General features: G+C 33.6%; 3 protein-coding genes and 1 long non-coding RNA gene across 5 annotated transcripts; 3 read left to right on the top strand and 1 right to left on the bottom strand.

Moving 5' to 3' along the window:
* Positions 1-202: 202 nt before the first annotated feature.
* On the bottom strand, positions 203-20,935 carry LOC123319244 (neurogenic differentiation factor 2-like). Of its 2 annotated transcripts, none has more exons than XM_044906121.1 (2): positions 20,636-20,935; positions 203-740 (listed from the first exon to the last, which is right to left on the bottom strand). In XM_044906121.1, exons 1-2 carry the CDS (start codon positions 20,749-20,751, stop codon positions 284-286), a joined length of 573 nt encoding a protein of 190 aa, XP_044762056.1. In that variant the 5' UTR covers positions 20,752-20,935; the 3' UTR covers positions 203-283. The 2 variants fall into 2 exon arrangements, with proteins under 2 accessions (XP_044762056.1, XP_044762052.1); XM_044906117.1 differs by lacking the exon at positions 20,636-20,935 and adding an exon at positions 1,597-1,822.
* LOC123319257 lies at positions 296-3,744 on the top strand. The gene is made up of 2 exons (XR_006538458.1): positions 296-430; positions 3,402-3,744. It is a non-coding gene; the product is annotated as an uncharacterized LOC123319257 (long non-coding RNA).
* Positions 5,441-8,945, top strand: LOC123319237 (enkurin). Its single transcript, XM_044906108.1, has 3 exons — positions 5,441-5,858; positions 8,308-8,637; positions 8,698-8,945. The coding sequence occupies exons 1-3, from the start codon at positions 5,550-5,552 to the stop codon at positions 8,890-8,892; spliced, it is 834 nt and encodes a 277-aa protein (XP_044762043.1). The 5' UTR covers positions 5,441-5,549; the 3' UTR covers positions 8,893-8,945.
* On the top strand, positions 12,395-20,637 carry LOC123319230 (suppressor APC domain-containing protein 2). The gene is made up of 3 exons (XM_044906101.1): positions 12,395-13,480; positions 19,677-19,880; positions 20,268-20,637. Exons 1-3 carry the CDS (start codon positions 12,488-12,490, stop codon positions 20,388-20,390), a joined length of 1,320 nt encoding a protein of 439 aa, XP_044762036.1. The 5' UTR covers positions 12,395-12,487; the 3' UTR covers positions 20,391-20,637.
* Positions 20,936-21,764: the final 829 nt, after the last annotated feature.

The following is a 21,764-nucleotide window of genomic DNA, read 5'->3' on the forward strand; positions in this document are numbered from 1 at the left end:
AGAAAAATAAAAATAAACAATTCCCAATATAACACGTGGCCGGTACCTATAAATAAGTTTTAATTCCATCTCACTGTCAAGACCATGATAGACTGATATTTTTTTCGCGCAGTGTTATATGTTCGTATCCAGCTTTAGTGAGCACAAGCACAACCATACATGAAGATTACGAAAAATAATTGAAAAAATGAAAGCATTCAAATTGAAATCATTACGCAAAAAAATTAATTGTATAAGTATAAGTATCTATATATTTTGGCATAAATATAGTTCTCATGTATGGTCAACAGTTACATCGAGAGTAGATAAAGTTATCACCAATAAAGTCAAAATCTTTGTCGTAACACTTATAATTAGTGCCGTCCTCGTCTGAGCAGAACCAAAAAGCATCAAATCTGTATGGTGACCAACAATAATCATGGAAGGAATTGTAAGAGGAAATCCACTGGTTGTTAGTTTTGTTGTGATAATTAAATATTTTACTGTTTGTACAGTACATTTTAGTCCTTTCTTCCCAGATGTTGGTGACCGAATTTTTTATCACCGAGTTGGCTATGAGATTCGCTGTTGATTGACTGAGATTCTTGGATAAAATTTGAATATATCTCTCTGATTCCATTGGCTGATTTTCTTGAAGCATTTCGCTCAAAGCACTTATGTAATTTGCAGCCAAGCGTAGAGTTTCTATTTTAGATAATTTCTGAGGGGTGTCTATGTAGGTTTCTTGAATGGGCATGCAACTGAAAGAAAACTTGGGTGAATCAAATTATTTCTTGCTCAACTCAAGCATAAAATCAATCCTAAGAAGACTAAGTGGAAAAACAAAAAATTATAATAATTTAATGATCCTATAAGACATTGAAACAATTAATGTGTAGGACAAGTCAGGAAAAACAATAATGCAATCCAATTTAATTGAAAAGCTTTATAAATACACTTCAGTTGTGTATTTGTAGAAATTTAGTTTTTGAACCAATAAAGTTGTTTCTGGCGCTTGAGAAACAGTTCACTTACGCCTCTCAAGAAAATATATTGTGGCAGAAGGTAGAGTATAAAAGAGCTGAAGAATAAATTTCAATTATGTTCAGAGAAATATGCTGAATTTAAGTTTAAAACTAATGTAGAAAAACTGAAGGATAAAAATCCATCTCAGTAATGAAAAGCTTAAATTTGATATTCTCATTTCGCGGAAATAATTAAAGTATTATTGATTCATTTTTAAGTCTGCTGACATAAATTACAGAAAAGAATGAGTGTATTTTGTCTACAATTCCTCATCAGAGAGGACAGCCGCTTACATGTTTCTAGGCATCTTATTTCATTCGAGAGTGTCAACAATTTACAACGAAACAACATTCATTGAATCAAAGTAACTAAAATATACAATTTTCACTAGGAGATTTTTTAACTACTACACGTGTTTTGCCATAACAAAAGTTTTCTACCAATAAGAAAATTCAGAATAGAGAATGATTCAACAATTTCCACTTGGTCCGATATACATTATTATTTGTTCGTGGTGGACATGCATCTGCATAGATACACAATCCAAACACCAAAGCCTGATTTCTGCTAGATAGTACAAAAGAAGCATACCTTCTCAAAATATCCAAAGCAGCATTCAACCCGTGCATTCTGCTTCTTTCTCTGGCATTTGCCTTGCTCCGTCTCAATTTTTTCTTGTAGATTTTTATTCTATAATCTTTGCGTGAAATATTTCCAGATTTATCCATTTTCAATATTTTTTATCTGGCCATATCGTGAAGTGTTATTTGTTCATTCAATTTAAATTCCACAATATAAAACATCAGAGGGTTTCTGTTACGAACTCTATATGACTGACAGATGAGAAGGAACCTGAGCTGATTTTTATAGTCCAATTAACATTATCTAGATCGATGTTGACTCTAGCATTTTCCATTTAACCAAATCTAGAAGTTGAGTAGTTTAGGCACCCCTTATATCTGGCCATATGTCATTTTTGCTACGTGGGAAAATTATTGCTTATTATTATCAGGATAATATCAGGACACTATCCTATTTGCCCTGATAAAGAATATGGGCGAGTGGGAAAATATTTTCGATTGATGAAAGGAATTATCTTCGATAAGGGATCAGAATTGAACTGAATCGTCAATGGGCCTGTTCCGATATTGCTGAACAGTACTGTCAGTATTTCAGAAACGATGCCTATTGGCCCAGTCGTTCGAGTTCTATTGTTATTCGATTGCGGGCCAGTACTAACAGCAATATCGGAACAGGCCCAATATCTGGCAGTAATTGCTATTTGTAGTTCTCATTTACACGTTAAACTATTTTGCTATTATGTTCGATAGAAATAGAGAACAATTTTGGACTAGACTCTATAGAAAACTTGATTTCCGCATATACAGTGTCTACAAATAAATGCAAAGCTTCCTCGATGAAAATTGGAATTCGTATCTAATTCATATAAATTTTTTTCGAAATCACCCAACCCTCGAAAATACATATGGCACTAGGAGTTGTTGACGAGTTTTTATTTTTATTTACGCGTTCTGAAAATTATTTGGGGTTGAAATAAAAAATCTCATATGATTAATCGTTTTCGTGAGAAAGATATTCGAAAAAAAAAACATTATTCTTATGAACAGTACCCCAAATAATTTAATCAAAATAAATTATACCCAATGTGAATGTGCACCTGAATTTTACAAAGGATATAAAACAGAAGCAACATATTAATATGATGCAACATAGATCCTTTTCTCATCTGTTTTTATTCTATTTATATTTTATGCTTCGTACACCTACTAGGTGAAGTTACTGAAAATGATCAAATATTGCCTATTTAACATATATGTTGCGAGATCCTCGAATGCAGCTCCATTAGTTTTGGAAATAAATAGGTATATAATTTTTTTCGTAAAAATTCAATTGAATCCATGAACGATATGGATTATCTATACCTACCAAATTTCACCTATTTTTTAAACTTCCAAGTTTATCGAAGGGATTTCAGAAATAGTCAAAATTATTGGTCAGTAGATGAGAATCAACAAGAAATCAAAATTTCTGATTATCGTGCTAATTGGGTTTAAAAGTCCTGATCTGACAAAGTTCTCTATAAAAATTTATATATAAAATCCGATTGAGTATTGGAATTACCAAGATCTGCTTAGCAGCAGGCTCATTCGGCTGATGTGGAAATTTGTATGAATGGCCGTGGACATAGTAAAAGAAGAAGAAATTCCTCGATGATTTCCACTTTCGTTTTGATGTTCGCTCAAAGTTTTGCTTCTTGTTTTTCATTTCTATACTTTGTCCTGAATTCAAATTGACTATCTTCTACGAGAACTCCGCCAATCAAATATCCTATTAAAAATGTCAATATTTGTTTGTCAAATCGGAGTTTTTTGCAGGTAAATTTCAGTATCAAAAGGAAGCATTGTTTTAGACAATAAAATTCAGGGGCAAACCATGAATACCAGAAAAAAAACTATCAAATATTCAAAAAATGGAAATTCCCATGGTAAGCGGAATGGGTATCGTCTAAGACCACTAGGAAGAAGCTCCCGTGAAATGATGGAATTTGATGCCGAACGTAGAAAATTGGATATCTGGAGATTTGGACATAATTTTCTGACGGATAATATCGAAGAAGTTACAAGAAATCAATATTACTTCCCAATTAAAAAATTCCATAGATTGAACTACTGAAAATTAATTATCCTCAAATAAACTGTTTCATGTGTTGGATGCAGAGTTCGATTCAAATATTAATTTTTTTTTGACAACTGAAAAATGTTTCATTCCAAAAAAATCAGGATTAAATCCACATTCTTTCTATGAGAATATCATAGCAAAATTATCAATGATCTTGTAACTAAAAACTAACTCGAAGAATTCGATCTGAAACGAAAGCGTATAAAATAAATAAAATTGAAAACTCCACAGAGTTAGACAAGTTACACAATTGGTTTTTGGATTTTACTTCCCTATCTTCATACTCCTATATATATATCTCTCATTGAAACGGCAATAAAATATCGTTTTAAGGATATTTTCATACATTTCGTGCACGTCTTTCCACATTTTCATGAAAAAATTAAAAATTTTCATTTCATTTCAATATCATTTATAGAAAACAACCGCTACAGGTCTGTAGGTAAGAATATACAGCGAATAAAATGAAATAAGAATTGACAAAATAAAAGAATATCGAATGAAATTAATAGTTTCTACATAAAAACAAAATTAAATGAGAGCTAAGTAAAGTGTGAAACGATAAAAAACGGCTCCTTTCACAAGTAAATTTCAATAAAAAAATCACAATATCATATGAATACCTATATTTTTTGTATAGGACACTATAAGTTTGTATAGGGTGGGCAAAATTGGTGATACCTGAACTACAACTTTTTAACCCTACGAGATAGAGGAAAATGCATGGCACATTACGATCGTCTTTTTTCGAGAAACTAATAATGCCATGCATTCCTAGATCTCCTTTTGGTTTCTAGTTATAGGCCAAAATTGAAATTTGGGTGATTTCAACTTTGGTCATTATCTCCGTTTCTGTTTGTGCTAGGATGTTGAAATGAAAACATTATAGATATATTCTTTGGTAGCAATCCAGTGGCACATTATGATTTTTTCCAACAGTTATATTTGCTGAGCTATAACATAAAGATGTGTTTTTTCTTATGGAAACAGTAGTTTAAAATGACTTAGAAAGACTGAGGGATGTATGATATATTTCTGAAACGGTAAGTCATTTTAAACTACTGTTTTCATATAAAAAAACAATTTCATGTTATAGCTCAGCAAATAAACCTGCTCGAAAAAATCATAGTACGCCACTGGATTGCTATAAAAAAAGTGTCCCAATAATGTTTTTATTTCAACATCCTAGCACAAACAGAAACAGAGATAATGACCAAAGTTGAAATCGCCCAAATTAAAATTTTGGCCTATAACTCGAAAACAAAAGAAGATAGAGGAATGCAGTTGATGGCATTATTAGTTTCTAAAAAAAAGACGAAAGTAAGGTGCCAATCAATTTAAAAAATTGATTTAAATAGACAGACTCAATGTGCAACTTTTTGTGCCCTGACTTTTTATCATGAAGTTGTTGATTTGATCACATAAAAATATAGTAAAATACTGCTCAGACTATTTTCCATAAATTCACAGAGAGGTTATCATAGATTGAAAATAAAGTAATAGTTTTATTCTCCTAAAATTTCATTCTTCGAAATTCTTCCAAAGTGGATTGAATAAAAACAATTTTTTCACCTTATTTTAAAGGGTTGTAATTTGGAGGGAAAAGTTTGTTGAACAAAAAGTTATATGATAGACCCCCCTTAATTTTTGCTAAATAATCACCCATTGAAATCTTTCGCATCAATTCAGAAACACCCTGTATGTAGGTATAGGTTGAAGATACAAACATATCGATCAAACATCATTCCGTAACTAACAGTATTCTAGATCAATATTTTACCCTTTGACAGCAACTGATGCCGTCAAAGTTATTTCGATGAGAAAATTTTCACTGTCCAGACGAAATGTCGGTAATTTATTTGAAAAATCACGACGAGAATATTTATAGCATTACCACAAAACCTGTACCACTAGTGAAAAAATCGCCAAGGTACCGTTCTAAATACGCTGATTATGTCAGGAAGCCAAATGTCTACACAACCGTATGCAAAGAATCCCATAAAAGTATGGGAAAACCTGAGGAATGCTTACCTAATCCCAAGGATTTTTTGAGGAAAGGGACGGGAAAACAACCGCATTCTAGATGTCGACCATACGATGATATAAAGATAGAATTTCAGAAGAAGGAAAAAGTCTATCCCACCAGGGGAGAAGTGAGTATGAAAACGATGCATATTTTACTCGGATATATTTTCAAATCATATCCTCTAATAATTCACAACATATAATCTAAAAATTGTTGCTAAAGTCGGCGATTATAAGATTCTCTATTCCCAATTTTCATATTCCTTCGAAATAAGCTTAGCATAACTATATCAGAATTTTTTCGTGTATCTTATACTACTGAATTAGTTCGGTCTTTTTGTTCTTACTACACCTAATTAGATATTAATAAGTTCATTGTATTCCTATTATATCAATTCCTGTATCGTTGAACCTGTGTATAACCGATTACCAGAATATAAATACGAGCAAGTTAAAAGCTCCAGATTCCGAAATATCGTTTTCGAAGGCATGTGCAAAATCTGGAGCGTCATTTTGTGAACAATTTTTGAAATGCAGAAATTTTTTGAGATTTTTTTTTATTTCATAAAGATAAAATCCCCACAAGAACAATTTAATGTTATTAAACAAAATACTCGAGAAGAACAATCGAACAATGAATTTTATTAAATCAAAAAGCCTTTCAAATTACAAGAATTGTTGAAACTCGAGCGTGTCAGGTTAAGATACTGTATATGCTCTACGTTTCTCTGATAATGAATTCATGCTTATCTGACAGTTTGAGTGGTGGGACTGGCCGTACGGAAGAGTTGAAAATGTTAAAAAAACAAATTTTACCAGCGTGTCAGATTTTTGGAGGATATGTTAATTGGACCCAAAGGAAGCTACTTTTCAAGGGACTGACAATTTGGACGTGACGCAAGGTCACAGCGGTCCTTTGAAAATGTAAAAAAAAATCGTTACTTGTACATACTCGAGCGTGTCAGATTTTCATACAGATGGTTAATCTGGATGTTGTAGACGTGTTGACCCATTAATCTGACAATAATCAGGGGGGTTTTCTTAATCTGACACTTTGAAGATGATAAAAATCCCTTTTTTTCGAATATTTCCCTCCCTGTACCTCTAATCGTTTTTTTATTCATTATGAAAATTGTAGATAATAAAATTCTACACAAATTTTATCTGAAGAAATTTTACATATACTACTACCCTCGAGTTGGAGGGCGATAAGGGCGAGAAGCTTAGCCACACATGCGAAAGGGCAAGGTCAATGTAGAATCCCAGTCTAATCTACAATTGTCAAAATGACAGAGTATTTCTATGTTGACAATTTCGAAATTAGTCTCGAAAATTTTAGTGTTGTCTGTGACTGAACCTTAGAATGTACTATTTTCCAACGAGTGAATTTTCGCTTTAGCATGTATCGCTAAACACCTCGCATTAATCGCCATATATCTCAAAAACGTTTGAACGTAGAAAAAATTGCTTGGGACAAAATTTGTAGGAAATGTTATGCTCTACAATTTCTATAATGAATGCGAAGAAGATTTGAAGCCCAGGGAAGGAAATACTTAAAAAAAACTGATTTTTGTGACCTTTATGGCCATTTCTTATTGTTTCGGTCAGATTATATTTTTTCCGTTATTCTTTTGAATCATTAGCTTCAAAATAAGAAAAAACGCCACCGCGCTCGAGAATGTACAGGTGACGTTTTTTTTGCATCTTTGGCGCCCTCCCACACATTTTCGACACGCTTAATTTGTCAGATTAAGAGAATATATACTTTTCAACATGTAATTAACCACATGTATCTTAATTTGACACGCTCGAGTATGTTCAATGATCGTTTTTTTTTACTATTCTGACAGGCTGTCCTAGACAATTCCCCCTATATACAGGTCTAATTGTAGAGGTACTCTACAGGGTCCAAGGTATGTCCCCTCATATTTCTGTCACGCTCTAGTAAATCCCAAATTTCCCTCTTCGGCTCCCCAACTACAAGATAGTCAACTGAAATTTGGCATAAATATTATAAATGACAGTTCTTACCATGTGACTTGCCAATTTCGATAGCAAATCTACAGGGTGATACACTGTCCCCGGTTTTCCTTCAGAACTTTTTTTTAGTTAGTCACTGTTAAATGTAAAAAGATGCTTTGTTGTTATACTAAACTTTATGGTTTCATATAGTTTTGTCGTATCTGCAACCATTTTTGAGAAAAAAATTTCGAACGATTTTCTCAAATTGTCATAAGAATTCAGTTAATAAGCTGTGGTATAAATTCATTGTTAGTTTTGACACATCAAATCATACGAATTATATATGAATGTGTTTTCACAACTTGTTTTGATACCAAACAAATTCAAACTTCAACAGCCTGTATCTCGAAAACGAAACATTTGCGATCCCATGTTTATGGGACTTTTTCAAATCACGTAAGGAATCTCCCCTATTCGTTTGTACCTCCAATTTAGGAACACCCTGTATATACCTGTATCAAATTCAATTTTTTTTTTACTCGAACTTGTATAACGTTGAGGTTTTTATTAGCACTGCCAATTTCCTATTTCTCACCAAGCCTTGTCGATTCTCAGATCAAAAAATTTAACGAAGAGATGAGAAAGAAAGAGGAAGAACGTAACAATCACAATTATGTATCTACAAATATCAAGAAAGTGTTAGAACTGAAAGCGAAGGAACCTGAGAAAAAAGTAGCCTTTAATAACAGAGGCGATTCGAGACCTTTGATCAGGGAAGTGGATCCGGTTTACATTTACTCTAAATATTACGGGAAGACACCACCATATTTGCAGAACTACATCGAGAATCAGCATAAAGAACACCTAATGAAAAGAGATACAGAAGGTGTTGAACAACCGAAGTGCCGATATATCACGAGAGAAAATAGAGAGCAATTGCTTGAGGTAAGGGTAAACGCATTTTACGGTGTTATAGTCAAAGACAAACAATCATTTAATTTTCAGGGCTTGAAACAAAACTGGGAAGAATTGCAAAAACAATATCAAGGATTGCCTATTCTCACAGACACAATTCCAAAAAAAATACGAAAAACCAAAATGGAAGAAGACTTGAAACAGCTAGAAAAAGATATAGGATTGGTTGAAAGACACCCATATATTTATGTGTATGACGATGATTCTTATCTAACGAAAAAATGATAAACGTATCTACCTATTTTTTTAATGAATAAAAAGCATTTGTTTATTTTGAATCGAATTCTCCATAATTTCTAGCCACAAAAAACATAGTTAGTCCATATAACTTTTTTTTCTTAAAACGACAATATCTCCATTAAACCCTAAAGCGAAACAGGTAGTTTGACTGATACGTGAATGAGCCCTAGTCAGATGGCCCTTATCTTGCATTGCTTTTGCATAGGTACTGGCATAAAATACGTGAAATTTTCATTTCCCTCTCCAAACCCACGATCCGTAATTTGATTTTCACTCCACCGATTCTCGAATTATTTCCTTCAACGAACGTATGAACGGTTAGACTGCAATTCAAATTTCAGAATTCAAAAATCCTTTTGCCGCCACTTGTGACGGAGATCAGAATGGTACAGTTAGGCAGTCTCTCTTTCTATCATATACCCACTGCCCACAAGACAACATACCTGTGCTCAATCAACGTTACCTGGAGATGAAAAGATCTCGTAATAAAGAAGAGTACAGACTGACAGATTTATCGCTGCTATTATCCCAACAACAACTGAAAATATAATTTTTTCTTTTCACCTAAATAATTTACTTGAACAAAGACGATTCTTCCGAAAGAACTAGAAATATATTAATTTCAAATTCAAAATCCAAACCTCTATATTTTGAATAGACAATATGGGGTAAGTGATACCTCATCTGAAAGGCTTTTCTATTCTGAGTTCAGCATTTTTTTTTTCATTCAATCCATTCGTTTTCGAAATATTCACATTTATTCAATCTCGGTTTTCCCTCCAAGCAGGCTGTTTAAATTAATCGAATTTTCACTCATTTTTTCACCAATTTCGATGATGAATCTGCAGTACGGTTCCCGCTCTGGACATTTTTAAAAACTGAAGGAATTATTTCTGCCTTAATTGTTAATAAAAGAAACAAACAGTAATATTTTTATGTGTAGTGTAAGACAGTTGACGATTATCATCGATTCCATACAATAAATAAGTGAAAATTGGTTGATTCACACAGCATGTTTAACGAATTGACCATTTCTGTACCTAACAAATTTGAATTTGAATATCTCAGGAAGGAATGGATTGAATGAAAAAGAATTGAATACCCTGAACTCAGAATAGAAAGGCCTTTCAAATGAAGTACCATCCCATCTTCCCTATTCAAAATATAGGAGTTGGGGTTGCGATACGGTTTTGAATTTGATCTCTGAAGTTGTCAAAAATTGACGTACCCGAGTGTTTTTATGCAGGGCGTGATAGTTCATTGAAAAATAAGTATAGTTTGATAAATAAACTCATAGCCCAAAATGCATATTAAGGGAGATATATCCTTCCAAAGTTGATAAAATTTAAAAAATTCTCCTAATAATTTCTAAACGGTGAATGCCACCAGATTGAAATTTTTTTTTTCTGATATTATTATGAGGATGTTTTTAGAGGGTGAGTCATAATTTTTTGAGGCAACTTCTGTCGTTGTATCTGTTTGGTGAAAAAACTGAAGCATTCGATGGAGCGAAGAAAATTACTCTTATCCAAATACAAAAAATTGAATCGTTTTCGAGATATGATGTCAGCAGATTCATTCATCGCGAAATACATCAATAACGATATTTTAGCATGCCAAGAACAATTCTGTTCTTAATTTCGTCGATGACATAATCTCCCTGTGCCTTGTGACGTTGATAAACCATAAGAACATAAATTATCTCGCGATGAATGAATCTGCTGACATCATGTGACTACAAAAACTGAAATTTGGAAGGATATATCCCCCTTAATATGCATTTTGGGCCATAAGTTCATTTATCAAACTATACTTATTTTTCAATGTACTATCACCCTCAGAAAGCTAGGTACACATTTTTTACTCACCCTGTATAAATCGGTTCTGCCGTCGACCTACAGAAAGCCGCTATTTCGTTTTCAATGGCCTAATCTGTATATATTGGAATTACACCATGAATTTATCGAGTCAGATTTGCGTTGTCATGAGAAAAAAATAAATTGAAATCAAAACTCTGATGGAATTGTTTTTCCATGATCTACAAAAAAAATTTTTTAATGGAAATTTTTCTCGCAATGAAACTACTTCATCCTTTACTGCTCGTTGAAGTAATAGGTTAAAATTAACTACTTCTTAAAAAAAATAATTTCATTATTATATCAGTTAACAAAGAAGTTCAGGAAGTACAATATAAATCCATGATTCAAAATAAAAATTGTAAAAAAACTGATTATTTGGAATTTGATACAAATCACAATCGCAAAAAAAATTCACTTATGTTCATTAGGAACTTTTACTGCAAATAGTGTTTTTCCACGGTGAAACATTCTACTTTTTATTCCTCTACTTTCAACCTTGCCATATGGTCAAAGCTAGAAGAGAGCTAGAAGGAATGAAGGATGGTACAATAACAATTCTTTCATACGCCGTTTGTCCTACAAACTTTTTCAAAAAATCCAAAGAAATTTAGTATGAAAATCGAATACCTACCTTTCGATAGTTAGATACAGGGTGTTTCCTAATTGAATGTCAATATTTATGGGGGTGATTTTTGGGCCCATTTTAAGAAGAAAACTTTATATGAACATATGTCCTAAAACGTCTTACCTTTTGAGATACAGGGTGGTATGATTTAGACAGTCAGTGGCACGCCACTGACTGTATTGAACTATGAGCAAATTTGATCTTTTGAATTTTTTTAGTCCGACTCACGGGGGTCACCAAAAAAAAAATAGAATCTACGTATGTCTCTGCATGGTGATATTGTCATATGTATGTATTAAGGATATTTTCATGATCATGCTAGAGAAACGGTTTTTAGTTTTTTAAGCGGAAACCGTGAATCGGATTGAAAAAAGTCAAGTGATCAACTTTGATAAGAAATGATTGGGAATTTCGAGAATAATTTTTATTTCAGGAAAAATCTGTGGCGTACCATCATTGTCTGCCAAAATAGTAGATCAAATTACCAACGAACGCCACTGGTGGAAATTAAGAAAAAAGTGATACATTAAAAAATGCCTCTTGAATCATAGTATACATGTATGACAAATTTCATTGAAATATTTGAAGTGGTATTGTAAATATTGATAATAAATGATTTATTTTTGAAAATTTTACCACCCTGTATCTCAAAAGGTAAGACGTTTAGAACATATGTTCATATAAAGTTTTTTTCTTAAAATGGGCCCAAAAATCACCCCCATAAATATTTACACTCAATTAGAAAACACCCTGTATAGGTACATAACCATGCCAGATTACAGCTTTTATCGAGGGTTAAAAATCGATGAAAAATCATATTTCCGAAAGTTTTTTGTTCAGAACAACACAGTTCAATTCCCAATGCCAAACTATTCAAGTTGCTTGGGTCGAAAGAATCAAAAGATTTATCTCGAGATAAATCCTGCCGCAGGACCACATCCATGGGTCCCCTACCATTGACCATTCGAATCCACTCGCCCGCACGCGGCGGTTTAGACCGAGTCAGTGCCCGAACGATCTCAAATGAAACGGTCTTCTCCTCCTTTTGTGCTCATAGATTACGATGTTCTAAATAAAGTGTAAACAGTGACACACGATGACCTCACCATCCACCCTTGATGGACTGCCGAAACAATTCGTCTCGGCAATGAGAACCCTCTTCGACATTATGGACGACAAGAGAACGGGCTACGTCAACTTTTCGGACATCGAAAACAGATGGCAAGACGACGGATCCAAGGGACTGCCCAAAGGAGTAATCGAAAGTTTGAGAAAGGTCACGCCGCCAAACGGCCTCTTGACGTTCGAGAGGTTTTGCGCCGGCTTGAAAATTTGCCTATTGAGAAATCAAGTGGAAAATCGCAACGATCACAATGTGAAAAGAACGAACGACCCAGTGAGTGTTCAGTCCAATAGCAGACCGCCCTCAGCACCTCTGCTGGACATCGAGCCTACGCCGAAACCGCAGTGGACCAACACGGCCACCATAAGACCTAACAATGTGATATCCCAGCAAAGAACCCTAAGCATGCCACTACTCCTACCTAAAGAAAACGCGAATCTCCAATCAGAATCTGTAGACATCCACAACAATCTCAATAATTACGAAAAACCTCTTCCTGTAATCAACAAGCCCACCCTCTACGGACCTCCGAAACCCCCAAGAACAGCCATTGGCATCGAAAGGAATACCACAACAAACATTGACAGAGCAGAAATTCGAAACGCTCTTCAAAATTGGCAAATTGGACTCATGATGAACGATGAGAACAAGAATAAGCAGCAAATGCAATACACAGGTCTTTTGAGACCAAGCAGGAGTATGGGAGATGGTAAGGCGGCAATACCTTCAGATATTCAAACCGGTATGTACCAAAAAAAGGCAAATGTACGAAGAAGAGAACCAAGGAGGCATACTTTGCAAAACGGGATTGATTACAACATGCTAAAGAGGATTAAACAGACAGAGCAGGAGAAGGATGTTTTGATGCAAGGATTGCAAGCTGTGGAGAAAGCCAGGGAATGGTACCTGAAACAGATTGCTGCCCTTCAAGAAAAAATGAAATATTTGGGAAGGATGGGTCATGTGGTGAGTACATTTTAATTATGTCGATATAGCATCCTATAAGGTGAATTGGAAATTTCGAGCAATAATTTCAGGTTTTTGTCCTATGAAATAATGTACGAAACCGTTTATTACACCCTTAAAATGGTCTTAACAATGATTTATATATAATTTACGAAGGGATAGCATAGGTAAGCATCCCGCCTTCAAAATGCTAGGTGTTACTGGATGTTGAAGATAACTAGACACTTCATTTACTTAAGATTTAGGTTCTTAGGATCCACTAAGAGTAGTTTTCAAGGAGTGAACATATGTTTTTTGAACTCATAAAATCCCATATGTTTTTTGTTATTAGTTCTTTAAGATCGATGTTTTTCAACCTTTTTCATGACACGACCCCCATAGTAAGAAAAAATCTTCCGGAACCCCCGACCCTTCGCTTTTTTTTATTTCATATCTTCTGAAACTCTTTAGGGTTTTTTCACTCTCAGTCTCTGAAATAAAATTAATTAAAAAATTTAAATAAATGATTAGCTCCTGCTTAAATCCTTAAATTAATTGGTCAGGAGCAAATCAGATAGAAAAATTGTTGCCCCTCAATGAACAAAAAATGGAACTTCAAAATGATAACTTCGTAACCTTTCGGAGTCTATGTCAGACTCCTTCATCAGATTAATTCTTGAAAATCTTTTTTTTCGTTCATTGTCAGGCAACAAATTTTTCTATTTCTATTTCTATTTACTACTGATAAAATAGTGCAAGAATTTACCGTGGAATTTACGCGGGAGCAAATCAATTATTTAAATTTTTTAATTGATTTTGTTTCTGAGATAGGGAGTGAAAACCCTAAAGAGTTTCAGGAGATTCAGAGTCCTCCCAAATTGTATTTCAATCGATATCATTTATTGAGTTTATAAAATATCTTTATCGAAGACCGCGAATGAGAAAGTGTTGTATTTTGCTACTGTCAGCTGTCAGTCCTTGAAACATATCTGAAATTTGAAACAATTTTTTTTTCTCATTTTTACGTATTTTGGTTTTTTTCAAAAAACAAGTGAGTGACCGTCCTGAAACTGAAATTTTCTCCCTACAGAATCTTCGCGATCCTCTAGGTCTAGGGGGTTGTTGAAAAACACTGTTTTAGATAATACCTATTGAAATAATATCTCGAGCTTTTTCTTGAAATATCAACCAATTATCAATCATTTTCAAGTAATTTAGGTAAGTTTAAAGATAGATCTGTTTTTTTTTCAAGCCTGAATAACTCGAAAATGGTTAATTTTCAAACGATACATCATTACATATTACATCAAGAGTATTCTTTGTTCGATTTTTTGCCAACAACAGCTTCGAAGAATATTATTTCAATCCAACTTTCTGAAGAATATAATAACATATAGTATGGTGAAAAATGTATATATCACCATTTGAAACTACCCTTAGTGTCTAGTGAATCCAAAGGATCGAAGTAGCATATACAGTAAATAACGTGTCTTGGTACCCTCAAATAATATCCAGAATTCAAATGTATGACGGTATCCCTTTCGTAAGTTAGGAAGAAAAAACTAGGAATTCCTCCAAAAGTGTACCTACTTCACTGGTCTCCTAATACATAAAAGTGTAAAAACTCGAATTCAGTAAGTTTAACCATTTCATCGCTATAATAAAAAAAAGGCTGATCAAAAGCCCATCAATGACCAAATCAATAGGTCTATCCATTTCTGACACAAAAAGTTAGGGGTGCCAAATTTAACTTCCCTCCATTCCTCATAAAGGGTGCATGATAAACCCCTCAATTACACTGACTTTTTCAATATGGGGGTATAAAGTCACTGAACCCTCAATTAAACATGAAAAATTGCGTAATTTGGGTACCTAGAAGAACCTCTGCACTCCATTTGGATTGAATGAAATGAAATGTCTCAAATATATCGCATGGTGTATAGCTTACAAAGAAAAATGAAGTTGGTCCTATGACTCCCATGTGGAGCATATTCACGTTGAGATTGTTGAGCAAAAGTCAAACATTCAACTAGATGATCGTTAACATTTTTATCGGTTCCAGCTGAACCATAAAGGTGCATTCTACGAGTGTAGGACAGTTTAAATTGCTGTCACCATTGTTTGAAGTAGCACACTATTGTAATATTTCCGAGAATATTTCCATTCCGTTCCGTTCAAATGAGGAACAAGACTAGTAATTCTCAAAATGTCAGGCAAATATATCTATTTTCACGATTACAATTTACAATTATGGATTCCAAACAAGTTTATAATACAGGGTGTTAATTCAAGATGCGGCAATACCTAATGGACGACGTGATTCCTTATCCGAAAATATTTTTTCTCTAGTTTTCGTTGTTAACATTGAAAAGGCAATAGATATTTCGTTAACATTTCCAAATGTTACTAGTTGCAATCGTTTATACAGATCCTGTATTTGATGAACCCCTTGACACATCATGAAATGTGGTTATTGCAAAATTTCAATATCATAGATCGTTACGATGTTAAAATTGATTCAGTATGAAGAATTTCATATTTTTTTTAACTGCACGTGTAATATACAGAGTGCCCCGGGAAGAATACGAGATATACGGAAATCATGAATTAATGCCATTAGGCTGGACTCCTATCAAGAGGTTTTATTGGCCTGAGTGCCTTTGCTTGGGATATACAGGGTGATGTTCATCTTATGAGTGAAATTTCACAGTTCAATAACTCTCGAACAAATCGACCAAATGATTTCAAATTTTTCATCCTTTATTATCGACTTTCTCCAATATTTCTGAAATCGAATAAATCAGATCCGTACTGGGAAAATTTTAGCCTTTTTCTAATTTCGTGTATATTGGATCACCTGTACGTGGATATTATGATTTTTTTTCATTTTCGTAACAACAAAGAATTAATTTAAAATAAAAATTTTAAATCTCTGCTTGGATCACAGGGTGATCAATAAACATTCCTTTATGAGCGAAACTTCATAGTTCAATAAATCTTGAACTTATCGGTAGAATTATTTCGAATTTTGCAGATTCGTCACCCTTTGCGACTGACTTCCTCGAAATTCTCTTCAAATTGAGGAAACAAATAATTTTAATTTTCACGTATGGGCTCGGAATAATCCAAGATCAATAATTCAAAAAAACCTCAAAATTTGAAATCTTTCGGTAGATTAGTTCAAGAGTTATTCAACTGTGAAATTTCACTCATAAGGTGAACATCACCCTGTATATTCCACTCAGGCTATTAAAACCTCTTGAAACGAGTCCAGCCTGATTGCCTGATGACATTAATTCATGGTATACGTTTGTCGCATTCTTCCCGGGACATCCTGTATAGATCAATGTAAGTGTATAACATATAAAATAAAAACCAAAAATTTTCCTCATTCGAAATATCGATTGAATTATGAAATCTTTATGTATGATTATCGATTTTATTTCTTCATGCTACTTAATCCGAAAATCGATTTCACCTCTAAGTCTATAAATCCTGATGAAAATTTTTGATCACTAAGAAATTAACTGCAAAACTTCAAATGGCTCTGGCTTTGATTGAACTTTCTAGGTTGAATCTAATATCTAAAACAATAAAACTTCTTCGAAATTGACCACGAAAAGGTTATGAGGTATGAACCCGTGCCGCTATCAATGATTATCTCCAGTTTAATTTCGAAAATATGCAGATGACTTGGAAATATTATGCATTCTCTCCCTTGATATATTACGGCAATAATATTAATGTTAAATTTTGATAGACATTTTTTCATCGAAATTAAGTAGTTAAACGTTTTATCAACGCTCATGAGCTCCTTTTTTAACGTATGCTAGTTTTAAGAATTGAGTCAAACCGTTGACTGCTGACACCATTTCTCAGTAAGCGTGACTATTCTCTCCATTGTAATCAAAACCGATAGGAATGCAACGATTATTACAAAATCGTTGTTAGGCTTCATTGAACGTAACAACAAGTAGAGAACTTAGAGGTTGTAGAAGGCATCTTGTAAATATGTGTTTTGTTCTCGCTTAGAAGTGATTTCGATTGAATCATATTCTGCTCCCGGATTGATTCGCAAAGTTGCGTATTATGAATAGCACTCCCTTCTGTTTCATCATAACTTCCCTCCCCATTCTATAAGTGAATAACTCAACTTTAATCGTCAGTTAAATATTTTAAATCGAGATGAGTTCAGCACTGCAAATTTTGTATTACTCCATACAGTTAGATATCAGCGTGGATATAACTGCTGATATAATGAGGGTGCATTTCTTATTTGGGTGAAATTTTTATACTGTTGCTTATATTGTTTCTAATTATTCGAAACATTGTCTTACTCTTAGGCCCGGTACTTTCACGTGCGAATAAATAAATTTATTCGCAATTATTAAGTCTTATTGGTAAGATTAGTAAAAATGCAGTCTTTTCACTTTCAGATAGTGTTATTCATCGAATAAATCTGTCATTGAAACTTAATTAGAAGAGTTTATTTGTCATACATCGAATGTCGGTACGTCATTATTGGTTGAATAAAATTTATTCGAAGGTGAAAGTACCGGGCCTTAGTGAAACAAATGCTGGTATCAAACTAATAGTGACAACTTTCAATATTGAAATGTGAAAAACTAAGACCGATTAATTTTTTTTTTTCACACTGCTATTTTCTAAGGAAAGCCTTTTTCTATCAGGGGTAGAACTAATCGGCGTGAAACAATGCACGAAAAATCTAAGATAGTGAGAATTATACGAGCATAATATCCTAATATGAATTGCCATTAATTTTTATTTTCTTGACTGATCCAAATCTGAAAACAGAATCGGCTTATCATTTCTAGATTTTGACTTATGAACCAAAATTGAGAAACTGCCATTTTCAATACACAGGCTGGGCCATCCATAACTTTCCACCCCGAATTTTGCGTTTTGGGATGGAATAACGAAAAAGCGCTCAGACAGGTCAAATTTTGTTGAAAGGGGGACAAATAAGGGTGTTTAAATGAGTTTGATATCACTACCCCTCTAGCCGCAACCCCTAACAGCTCTCATTTTTGAATAGGGAAAAGTGGTCGAGCACGACCTTGTTGGAAAAGCAATACAATTTCCTGCATGAGTGTATTTTTTTTTTTTCATCGCTTTATTATTATACAGAGTGACTCAGTATTCCATCAATAACTTTCAAACACCCAATTTGGATCTTCGAGATGAAAAAACACTCGGACGGGTCAAAAAATGAGTTTGATATCACTACCCCTCTAGCCGCAACCCCTAACAGCTCTCATTTTTGAATAGGGAAAAGGGGTCGAGCAGCACCTTGTTGGAAAGGCAATTCAATTCCTGCATGAGTGTATTTTTTTCATCGCTTTATTATTATACAGAGTGACTCAGTATTCATCAATAACTTTCACACGCCGAACTTGGATCTTATTTGAGACGGAAAAAACACACGGATGGGTCAAAAAATGAATTCGATATCACTATATACCCCTCTAGCCGCTACCACTTAGAGCAATTATTTTTGAATAGAGATAATAGGTCGTAAATCGTTCGCTTTCGTTCAAATTGAATTAATTGCTGTTAGGGTAGCGGCTAGAGGGGTAGTGATATCAAATTCATTTTTTGACCCGTCCGAGCGTTTTTTCCATCTTAAAGATCCAAATTCGGCGTGTGAAAGTTATTGATGGAATACTGAGTCACTCTGTATAATAATAAAGCGATGAAAAAAAAAACACTCATGCAGGAAATTGAATTGCCTTTCCAACAAGGTGTTGGAAACCTTTTCCCTATTCAAAAATGGGAGCTGTTAGGGGTTGCGGCTAGAGGGGTAGTGATCAAACTCATTCCTTATCCTTATTTCTCCCTCTTTCAAAAAAATTTGACCTGTCTGAGCGTTTTTTTGTTGTTATTCCATCCCAAAGCTCAAAATTCGGGGTGAAAAGTTATGGATGGCTCACCCTGTATGTTGCCCTGACAACAGTTGAAGCAACTTCCGCTGGTCTTCTGCGTAAACCGATGAAGGATGAAAGGACTTCAAATTCTTCTCGAAATTAATATATTTGAGCGCGGAAAATTTTAAATGGATTCCAACTTTAAAATTGAAAGAAAACACCTCTCCAAGAACATTGGCCATTTTGTGTTTTTCTCCCATTTTAACTCCCATTAACCCACAACCCATTAACCCATTTTAACATAAAAAAATAATACTTTAATTCGTCAACAGGAGCCATGGTCAGAATCCCAACAGGAGCGTTTAGAATTACAAAGAGCTAGGGTGCTTGAAGTCAACAGGCATCTTTCAACTCTGACAGAAAGCTGGGAAAGGGGAGGGTTGCCTCTTCATATCAATTTAGCAGTTAATCACTACCCTTTAGCTCATGGCGACATCACAGATAGACTCAAGCAACAAAATCGTTTGCTGACTGAGGTAAGATAAAAAATTTGGTAAGGTACCTGATGTGACTCTCGGTCATATACAACAAACAATAATAATATTAGATTTTTCGAAGCATTTTGTAAACAATATCAAAGTTGCAAATTCTAATAATTCTCACGCTTCTCAATATGAACAATAAAATTTAAAATCCTGTACACATTTTTTGTTATATTTTGCACTAGAACATATCCTTTAGACACGCCACTTTTACACCAAAGCAGATTTCTCTATTGGTTTCAAATGAATTTACCATTATTTCAGTTAATTTATAACCCCTGAATGGCCCTGAATGCCAGTGGTTACACTCATTATTGCTGAATATATTATAATAAAATAATAAAACTAAGTAGGTAGAAAAGTTATTTCTGTTTTCTGCAGGAGGTGAGCAAGAAAAGTGAAAGAATTTCCGCCTTGGAGCACGAAAAAGCTAGTTTAATTCAAGTTCTCCAGATGAGATCGCCATCAAGTAGAAGCAATGGACAGGAGGAGGCCGTTTTTTGAATTGACACAAATCCCATTTGATTCTTCCTCGGAATTATAAAACAATAATAATAAGTGCAATTTTCAATTAATTGGATAAATTAACAATTATTTAACATTAAACTTGAACTAATTTTTTTGTTGATCTATGAAAAATTTTATATTCAATATTAAAATATACAGAGATGGTTATATCATAAAAAATTCCCCACAAAAACAAATGTGATGCTTTAAAGAAACATTATGAAATATTTATTTCATGTTACCTTATTATGAACAACGATGTTCCTGTGCCATGATGATTTGCCACAAAGAAATATTTATTACCTATAAAAATTGTAAGAGTTGCTTGGCAAAATGTTCTTGAAACTTGCTCATTCATTATTCACCCATGATATGTTGACTAGATTACTTTATTATTATATTATACTTAATTATGTTATTTATTTCATATTTTAGTGATCTACAGTCAGACTGAATCATCATTCAGTGATTTTATAAGTGTAATTTAGTAATTTTTTCACCGAAAATTGATTCAATTACATTCGGCCAATATTTGTTTGTACCTTTTTTGTTTTATATGTTCATGTTCTAGAATTTGAGTAATTTGATCCTGTTTTGTTGTCTTGTCGTAGACTGAGGAATACTTCAATCAACGGTCTTGTATCGCTCGCGTCTTCATGTTTAATTGCTGATCTGATCTTTGGCATAGACGTTTACGAAAATAGATTTTTGAGGAACCCGCCATCGATTTGTATCACATTATCAGAAACAAATTTACCTACGCCAGCATGCAAAGAATCTCCATACACAAGGCTATCTCTTGAATCAAAATTATGCTTACTAAACACATTATATCACACGCGAACTTTACAGTTTAGATAGTCATTGTCGATCCTGAATTAACATTTCCTGAAATTAACAGCTTTTTTCGAAGTTACAACTTGACAAGCACGTTCACAATTCTTGGCGTAGATCTTTTATTACTTTTATTCCGATGCGTTCACTTAAATTGTTTGGAAAAGCTGTATAACGAATTCTTTACTTTTGTATACAAAATTTATGTACATCATTATATCATGAGATTTAGTATTTGCTTCATTGAAATTTGAATTATTCCTGCTTGAATATTAAAAACTAATTCAACAATTAACACCAACTTCTCAGATTTCATTTTAGTATAAGAGATTGAATATGTTCTAGATAACTCTGTTTCCCTTTCAGAATCAGAATTTGAGACATTTTGAAATAAATTATTTTAATTAAAAATTGAATCCTTGTTTCCATACAGCATTGAGTAACTTGGTCAAAATGTAAATTGCAAAGATTATAGATTCTTTATAATCTCTGGTAAATTGATTAATTTTATTTAATAAAAAGGTTCATCTTCATCTG

Source organism: Coccinella septempunctata, chromosome 1, assembly GCF_907165205.1.
Source record: "Coccinella septempunctata chromosome 1, icCocSept1.1, whole genome shotgun sequence".
NCBI lineage: Eukaryota > Metazoa > Arthropoda > Insecta > Coleoptera > Coccinellidae > Coccinella > Coccinella septempunctata.

Coding starts and splice junctions, on each gene's coding strand:
- LOC123319244 (XM_044906117.1), bottom strand. CDS start 1,733: ATGGATAAATCTGGAAATATTTCACGCAAAGATTATAGAATAAAAATC. Junction 741..1,596: donor GCTTTGGATATTTTGAGAAG/GTATGCTTCTTT, acceptor GTTTTCTTTCAG/TTGCATGCCCATTCAAGAAA.
- LOC123319237 (XM_044906108.1), top strand. CDS start 5,550: ATGTCGGTAATTTATTTGAAAAATCACGACGAGAATATTTATAGCATT. Junction 5,859..8,307: donor TCTATCCCACCAGGGGAGAA/GTGAGTATGAAA, acceptor GTCGATTCTCAG/ATCAAAAAATTTAACGAAGA. Junction 8,638..8,697: donor ATAGAGAGCAATTGCTTGAG/GTAAGGGTAAAC, acceptor TTTAATTTTCAG/GGCTTGAAACAAAACTGGGA.
- LOC123319230 (XM_044906101.1), top strand. CDS start 12,488: ATGACCTCACCATCCACCCTTGATGGACTGCCGAAACAATTCGTCTCG. Junction 13,481..19,676: donor TGGGAAGGATGGGTCATGTG/GTGAGTACATTT, acceptor ATTCGTCAACAG/GAGCCATGGTCAGAATCCCA. Junction 19,881..20,267: donor AAAATCGTTTGCTGACTGAG/GTAAGATAAAAA, acceptor TGTTTTCTGCAG/GAGGTGAGCAAGAAAAGTGA.